Source organism: Oryzias latipes, chromosome 4 (genome assembly GCF_002234675.1).
Source record: "Oryzias latipes chromosome 4, ASM223467v1".
NCBI lineage: Eukaryota > Metazoa > Chordata > Actinopteri > Beloniformes > Adrianichthyidae > Oryzias > Oryzias latipes.
The window spans coordinates 27490451-27499331 of record NC_019862.2 but is presented as its reverse complement, the minus strand read 5'-3'; the positions used below and the strand labels follow the sequence as shown (position 1 = coordinate 27499331).

The 8881-nt window shown below is 38.7% G+C and overlaps 1 protein-coding gene across 1 annotated transcript; it reads left to right on the top strand.

Moving 5' to 3' along the window:
- The first annotated feature begins 989 nt into the window (after positions 1-989).
- Positions 990-7339, top strand: dpt (dermatopontin). Its single transcript, XM_004068302.4, has 4 exons — positions 990-1538; positions 4202-4327; positions 5888-5995; positions 6085-7339. The coding sequence occupies exons 1-4, from the start codon at positions 1264-1266 to the stop codon at positions 6149-6151; spliced, it is 576 nt and encodes a 191-aa protein (XP_004068350.1). The 5' UTR covers positions 990-1263; the 3' UTR covers positions 6152-7339.
- The last annotated feature ends 1542 nt before the right edge of the window (positions 7340-8881 follow it).

The following is an 8881-nucleotide window of genomic DNA, read 5'->3' as shown; positions in this document are numbered from 1 at the left end:
ATTCACTGAACTCCTTTGTCCTATCCTGAATTTTGTTGCATATCTCATTTTTGTCAACTAAAGAGTCAGGATAATTCGTTTTCTCGATGTGTTTTCCAATGACACTGTTCATTACTTTCCAAATGTCTTTAGTGTTTGATTTATTTTTTTCTAATATTTTTGTGTAATAGTCTTTTTTGTATGTTCTCTTTTTATACTTGTTTTTATTTTTACCCTCTCTGGTTAATGCGGGACAGCAAGCCTTCAAACCCGGTCAGAGAGAGAAAACAAATGCGCAGAACACATTAGACAAGGAAGATCACAAAGCATGAGTTCAGACTGCCAGACAAACGGAGGTCACAATGAATTTTTACATTTCAAATAACTCATCTTCAAATAAACTAACTGATTCCTTTCATTCAGGTTAAGACACTGATTTGAAGAAAAAGAATGAGGACTAACCGTAAACAAAAGCTACTATTTCTGAAACACGTTTTTAGCCAAGTGTGTTTGTTTCATTTCAGTTTATCCAATACAGATTATTTAAAAAGGACCAATTCATACATTTTTTCAAGGCGCTGAACAAAAGTTTTACTTTCAAATATGAATGAAGAGCCTTTTCTACTCTGATATTTTCTCATTAGATGCTGAATTGACACCTATAGACGGATGTAAATGAAAGAAACGGTTAATTAAGCCTAAAGTAAGAACAAACCATGATTCCCCCCCTGCCATGCCTTATAACTGAAGCTCATTGTTTCCTGTTTGACAGGCTGTGAATCAGAAGATAAATATGAGCATAAAGTACAGTGACTGCATTTGGATTTTGGTCTTTTTTAATGGCAATTTATTACATAAAAATTAGATTGTATTTCCTTTACAAAGTCTGAATAATGATTTGTTCAGAAGAATCAAAGCTTTATAAAGAAAATCTGGTATTAAAAAAAGCCAGAGCCCCTTGTAAATTTTAGATTCCCCTAAAAACAGTAACTTAGATGAACGTTAAGATGGTTAACGTGAGTGCATCACATAAATATCAAAAGCCCAATTTCTCCTTAACGTGGTTTCTTTTAAGGTACAACCCTTAACACCATAATGTCTCTGTTAGCTCCCTGTCTCAGAGTCCACCTTAAATTGTGACGACAGAACCACTTTTGGATTTGTGTTGCATCCAGAAAATTACACATCACTGCTAGATACCAAACATCTGGAAAACAAAAGCTCAGAGGAGTTGAGGCTGAGGCAGCTGGGAGGAAGAGCAGCAGACAGTCCCAACTCTTCACCATGAATCCTGCTCTGTTGGCATTGGTGCTTTCTTTGCTGGCCACAGTGGCATCTCAGTCTCAGGACCATCATGACATGGACTGGGTGAACGCCTACCGACAGGGCTTCAACTTCCAGTGTCCACACGGAGAAGCTCTAGTCGCCATCAGGAGCTACTTCAGTGAGGCAGAAGGCTCCGACCGTTTGTGGTCCTTCGAATGCCAGCCCACACCTGAGGGACTGGGCGAGCCCAGTGACTGCTGGTGGGACGACATCAATCGTGCTGGGCTGGAGTGGTGGGTCTTCAGTTTTATATGCTTTTCCTTTTTTACTTCCTCACCTGTGAGCTGGGACAAGACGGCAGACAACAGATGTAGCCAAAAAAGAAAAGTACTGGTCAGCATGTGTTTGGAAAGAAATGGGTGAATTTCTTATTTTTTTTATTTAGCTGTGGTTGCAACATTCTCAGAGTGTGCATATTTCGAGCATCTGAAACCTCTACCATGTTGATTGTCTGGGTCGTAAGATAAAAGTCCTTTTTTAGTTAAACATTGTAATTCTATCTGCTGCCTTGTTTCCTTGTGCTACAGACTCATCATCATGTCCCTGCTGATGTGTCATTCAGTGTTAGTCTGCACCATAAAGAAACAAATCGAATCATCTAAAGCCTCATTTCCTCCAAACACTGCAGTTCACTTCGGGGACAAATTGAAACAGTAGACTTAGTACTTTTAAATTCTGAAGCAATCTTTTTCTTCCACCCTGCACAGAGGAAAATGACAAATTTTGACAGCTGAATTTTGAGTTATGTGGTGGTGATGCAGCTCGAAGATCCTGGTTTATATTTTTGGGACTGGAGGTTTTCTGTGTGGAGTTTACACGTTATCTTTTCTTCCCAGCTTCCTCCCACTGTCCTAAATGTTTGATTGGTTAATTGGAGTTTCTACTTTCTTCCCCTTTGGAAATTGTGCTTATTTGTCTGTGTTTATTTCCCAGACAGCTGGTAAAGAATCCAGCAAACCATCTAACCAGGTCAAAGCGGGTGAAGCTGCATGCATTGTTTGAATCTGTTCAGTTAAACATGCAGGTGCTTCACAGTATACTTTAAAAGCACATGAAACAACAGCTCAGTCAGAAAACTGATAAAGCTCAAATATTGTGAATACTGGCCTTGTTTGGATGCCCCTTCGAGTCCCACTCTGATCATCTTTTTATCCATTTTCAAAGCCTTCCCAGTGGTCTTTTATTTATGAATATGCTGTTTTAAGGTAAAATCAATAAACCTGTCTTATTTTCTGGGACATAGTTTCTGCAGAGGAGCAGGAGTTCATCAGAAATTTGCCTCTGAGCTGTGGGCGGGACAGCTCCTGATTCACAACAGTTTGAATAAAGAAACCCTCAGAGACACAATTTAAACTTGAAAAAAATACCTCAAGAACATATCAAAAACACCAAAAACCCAATTTTCATTGGAGTGGGTGTTTTAATAGCACATTTTCTCGTGTCCTCCCTGTGTTGGGCAAACTTTAACAACAAAGGATGCAGTTTGCCAAAAGTGAAGCCTGAATGAAACTCGATCCTCAGTTTCTAACAACAGAAAAATACAAAAAGCACCAAATTTATCAATGGAGGTTCATACTCTTAATGCCTGCATACGCAACCCTTGTGCTATCCTTGGCACTTTAAAGTTGGGAGTTGGATCATCTAGACCCACTAGACAGTGCTCTGAACCTTTTTTCTTCAATGATTTGTGATCTTCACTGGTGTCCATGGATTACATGAAATCTTTCCACCTTTATCCACCTTTGTCATGGTAGGGAGAACGCGTCAATGTAAGGGTGGGGTCATCTAAGATAGCACAAGGGTTAAAGGAAGGAACCTGAACTATTAAACTGTACATGCTTAATTGGTGACTTTCATAAACTCCATCCTTCTACATTCTTTTGTTTGCTGATGCACAGCTTCAGTCAGTAGAAAAGTGGGACATTTAAAAGCATTCTGAGCAGAGCAGAGCTGGAATTGAGTAGACATAAACTGTTAACTAAATGTAACAGAGATATCCAACAAAGAACAAACTATTATGATAATCTGATGCTTGTCTTGAATGTCAGTAGCCACGTTTCACAGATAAATGACTTCTAAAGGAAAGTGTCAGACTAAAAGAAGGTACCGACAGTGCAGCAGCTGTGAATTTGCCTGCAAGTCTTTGAATCTTCCACATCTGCAGGTGTTTTTGTTTTATTCCTTTCTTTTCTTTTTTTCCTGAATGTTTTTACATTCAGATGAACACAATCAGTTCCATGTTATAAATCACCATCCCAGTCCACAAAAGCCATGTGTGGCTCAGCTCCCAGGAACGCCAAGACCTCAGTCGAACCCAGCTTTGTCCCACTCCAGCTCCTCTCAGAGATCCTTCAGACATCTCACTGCCGTTAAAAGACACATTTTTGTGCCTTTTCTGGAACTCTTTACTTGTTTCTTGGAGCCATTATCAATTTTAAACTGTGAAGATTTACTTACTTAATCTAATTATCACACAGATTATTAATCATCTAGATAATTCTGGAGAAAAGGACAGCTGAGTTGTTTTGTTGTTCAGATTTATCTGGATTCAGGCCACTTGGGAGACAGGAACATCATGACCTCTCTCCATACTGTGGTACCTGCCCCCCATGCAAGTTTTTGTTTGAATTTGAAGGGTTTCCTGCAGGGATTCTGCCCTAAGACATGATTTGTGTTATCATGACAATCATTTACACATAAATATTTTCCAGCTGCTTGGATTGGCCAGTCAGTATGGACTGAACATAAACTGCCCCTTTGACCAGCAACAAACCCTCACAGACTTATTTCACTTGTTTTAAAGGGTTTTCTAACAAGGATTTCTGTGTTTAGAAAGGAAGAACTTGTTGCAGTTTAACTAAGCCCACATCACCTTTGTCTCATGTCTTGTTTCCAGGACCTCCACATGCACCCGGAATGGCCTGGTGGCTGGCGTTCAAAGCATGTACTTTGAATCCGTTCTGGACCGGGAATGGCAGTTCTACTGCTGCTACTACAAACTCCGCTGCCCTTACTCCTGCATGTATGTTGTCATGCTCCTACGAGATTATTAAAAGAACGGTCTGTGCTTTGAAAATGATCATCCAAACCTAAACCTGTGCATTCAAACGACCGCTTGAATACGCTTGTGATCGCCATGGGCTGAACGCGCGTTGGCAAATGCCCGGTGTGAACGTAGCATTAGACTCAGTATGCAGCCAGTATGCACAAAATCATCACAATTACAAACTTGTGAAGGTCTTTCTGAGTCAATTAGATAAAGAATTCACTGATGCAGATTTTTGTCTGAATTGTAGAAGACACATTTTTCTCTGTGATGTTTGGTCAAAACTTGTTGTATCCATTTAGCCTCCTAACTTTTTTCTTAACCAAACAGGTGAATAATGGTTTGAGTGACAACAAGGGTCCCACTGAGCTCTTGTGAAAATGAACACTTGTGTTGTTTATGTTTGGTGACCAAAGAGAGTGACTGCACTGGCAGGTGTGTCAGGGTTCATTTCCTTGCATAGCCCTCTCCATACGGCAGGTGTAAAAACTCACCTGAACTCTGGTGCAGATTAGACAGACTAACATTGGTCCACTTGAGAGTGAGGATCTGTGAGCATCCCAGGGTGAGGCAAAGATTTCAACTCATATTTTCTACTTTACTCTCTCCTTTCTGCTAAGCATATAATAATCATATTAAGAAAAAACACTAATAATGAAATACTTTCAATTAATGTGCTTAGTTTTAGACGGCTGAATTTATTTTCAGCTATGAAAAAAAATCACCTCTGTTTTTGCTTTAAAGTAGATGCTAAATTAAGGTAAGTTTGGAGCAGAAGTGGTTTATATTTGGATAAATCAAGAGGTTAAATACAAAAAGGTTTTTTTACAAATATACATCTGGTTTGCCCATAAAAGAGGCTTTCGGTTTTCATCTGTTTTCTCAGCTGCAGGACAGCCAGACGGCTCAAAATAAAGGAGCAAGAATTATGTAAAAGATGTTGAATCTCTCAAAGGGTAAAAGTGTTGCAGTGAGGAGATAAAGAAGCTCCAAAGGACTAGCAGGACAGGTTGATTTTCTTCTATGTCCTTTTTTTCCTTGTCTTTGTGAGGTAAAACCAAGTGAGAAATGTTTGGAACTGTGGGATTTTTCCAAGCAGTTTGTTGCGTTTCAGTCTTTGGTTTGCTAATGAAATTCCCAATTGGGAAAGCAAACACGTTGAGATGATTATCGGTTTTAACCTTCTCCACATCTTGAAGTGAAAGCAACCTTAATGACATACGTATTGTGTATTTTTATTAGGAAAAAAGCCTATTGCAAAATAAAAACACAATTTTTCTAAAGTTAAGAGCTTGTAAGTCAAGTAATATCCTAAAAAAGTTTACAAAGTAAACTTGAAGAGACAATAACGAAAGAGAATTTTCTTAAATAATATTAGGTTGAATGTTTGTCTTCATGGGCTCACAATTAAGGGAATCTTGTCATCAATACACTGTTAAAGTGCATAAAGTGATTCTTATCATTTTAGCCTTATTGCAGTTTATCCATGATCATGTGACTCCCAAGCATGACAAATCATTTTGCTATTTTTAACAGGAAAACCAATGACATTCCATTATACTACAAAGAAGAAGCAGAGCTGGTTGTCCCGACGTATGGATACTTCATCCGAGGAGCTCAGACCACCTTCAGCGGAGTCCTGAGGTCTTTCACTTCCTCCTGTGTTATGACAAGAACAAATTCCTTTGATTGACTGTTAGATAAAATAATCAGTTTTTTTTCTTTTGTTTCAGAGATCGGCAGTGGAAGTACATCCTTTGCAGAATGACAGACTTTGATTGTGAATTTGAGAATTTATAAACCGCTAAACAGTCTTTTTGCATCTTTGTTTAAACACCAAATGAGACTAAAGCTACGTTCACATCAACCTCGGCAACGCGTGTTCAAGTGACCACTTCCAATGGAAAGGTGATGTAAATACACGTATAAGGGGATTTCGGGCTTCTGCATTCAAAATTCTTGCGTTTACACGTAGATATGCATGGCATTACGACCGTTTTCGAGCTACACATACATACATTGATCCTGCTTCGCAAGTTAAACCTGGTTGAACTTTTACCAATCATAGACTCGGATTTGGTAGTGACGAATGGATGACATCCCATTTAAGTAATGGCAGTGCCAACTATTTGAAAATTGATCATGAGGGAGACATTAATAAGTGTCTGACTGGAATTCTATGACACCGAGTCTTTGATATAATGGAATAGAGCTGTGAAAGAAAAAGTCTGGAGTAAGATTCACGAGATTTGCACCACTTTGACATTTCGTACCAAGCTTCTACCTACTATAGGTGGCGGATATGTGCTAGTAAATTATAGCAAAAAAAAAAAAAGAGGAAGCCCCTCCCTGCTTGTACAGTGTGAACACCTTGGACTAAAAACACATTCAAAAACGTCACATGCCTGGTGTGAATATAGCTTTAGACGTTTTATGTTTATCTTCATCTAACCTTTGTTTTCAGGAATGTGCCTATAAACACACTTTTTTTTTAGCTTAGCATGACTGAAGGTTCCTATTGTGAAGAGATAACTGGAAAAAATGAGCTGCAGGTGTGCAGGAGATTTGGACTTCACTTTGGAGAGCCTTTCTTCAGATGTGTGTGCAGCTGGTAGGCTTTGGCCTGAAGTCAGAGTGCTTAGCATTGCAAAAGCAATTATTTGATACTGTGCTCACGGCGGTGGAAAACACCAGGATTTGGGCTCTCCTCCAAAAAATTTGTAGATGCCTCTGATCCCAGATGAAGTCGTGTGACATCCGGACTCATAACAGCACTGGAATATTCTCATGGTGATTCTGCTTAGAAAAATAGTTGGGGGTATTGAGTCTCTAGCAGCATGAGCTCCACAAACAATAAACTCTTTCCCACTTGTTTTCAATTGATGGCAATTCATCTCTGTTTTATTAAAATAACACTTTAACAGTTATGTAATTTACGCAAAAGCTTACATAACCGTGTGAAAAGGTGAATAAAAACTCAATGCATTATGTTTTGTGCTTAGTTTTTATACTTTATAAAGAGACGGCACGGCAGTATGTGTTGTATGAATGCAAAATTGAAGAGCTTTAATGTTTCTCTCAAAATATTATTGGAGAAACGAAGTTAAAGTTCCACTCCAATCATCTCTTGATCTATTGAAAAAGTGTTTCCAGTTGTTTTTTAGTTGTGATAATGCCATTTATAGCCAATATTAAAAAAAAAACATGTATTATTTTCTAGGACATAATTTCAACAGAAGAGTTTGGAGCGTGTTTTCTACGTTACAAATACATTTCTTTTTCCAACAGCATTTTTTCCTCTGCTCCTGATTCGCAATAATTTCAATGAAGAAATACTCAGAAATGCAATTTCAAGCTTAATTTTCCTGTATCATGAGAAAAAGCCACAATAACATGTTAAAAACACCAAAAACACATTTTTTTATGGACTTTGATGTCTTAACTAAACAAACTGAAGTTAAGAAGCTTTAAGGATTTGAACTTGTGGTGTTTTCATAAACTCAGGTTGTAGGACACACTGTGTTCAGTGTTGAATTAGGGCATTACTGTCTGTATGTCATTATATCAGCTTCAATATAAGAACCAAAAAATATTCAATATCTTACTAAGATTGGGATAAAAAAAAGAAATACAGTTAAATAAATTTTTATGTGCAACACAAAATCAACGTATCTAATCTATTAACCCTTGTGCTATCCTAGGCACTGTAACGTTGGGAGTTGGGTCATCTAGACCCACTAGCCCTTGTGCTATCCTAGGCACTTTAACATTGGGAGTTGGGTCATCTAGACCCACTAGACAGTGCACTGAACCTTTTTTCTTCAATGACTTGTGATCTTCACTGGTGTCCATGGATTACATGAAATCTTTCCACCTTTATCCACCTTTGTCATGGTAGGGAGAACACGTCAATGTAAGGGTGGGGTCATCTAAGATAGCACAAGGGTTAAAGCACCAGAGAGAAAAACAATATAACCCCCCCAAAAAGGGAAATATTTGAAAGAAAATAAATAAACAATGGAACTGTAAAAAACAAATGGACTGGTAAACTTGTGTATCAAATTACTTCCAATTCATTTTTGGCAGTAAGACCTGGCTCACAATCAGGCCAATGACTTTAAATCTTGTTTCTATTTCTTTTTGAAAAATAAAACTAATTAAAGCTACAAGTAGCATTTAGCGGGCCCGAGCACGTGCGACCGCATGGCACGAGCGACCCCCCCGTGAGCAACGCCCTGCTCGAGCCATTCTCGTCGTTTTTTCTTGTCCATTCTGGAGCTCCAAGCTAATGTTAATACGACAGCAGCCTGGGGGGGGGGGGGGGGGGGGGGCTGTAATCTGTTGCCTTAAGGGACAAAGACTTTTGCATATAGCATGAAAAAAATTCAAGCAATGATGATAATTGCTATCACTGTCCCTAAGGATGAGAACAATAGAACTCATTCAATTTCCACTACAATGTCTAGATGAGTGTCAGCTATGTCTGATAACTTGGCCAATTAGCTGGACCGGGATCTTGCAAAGTGCAGG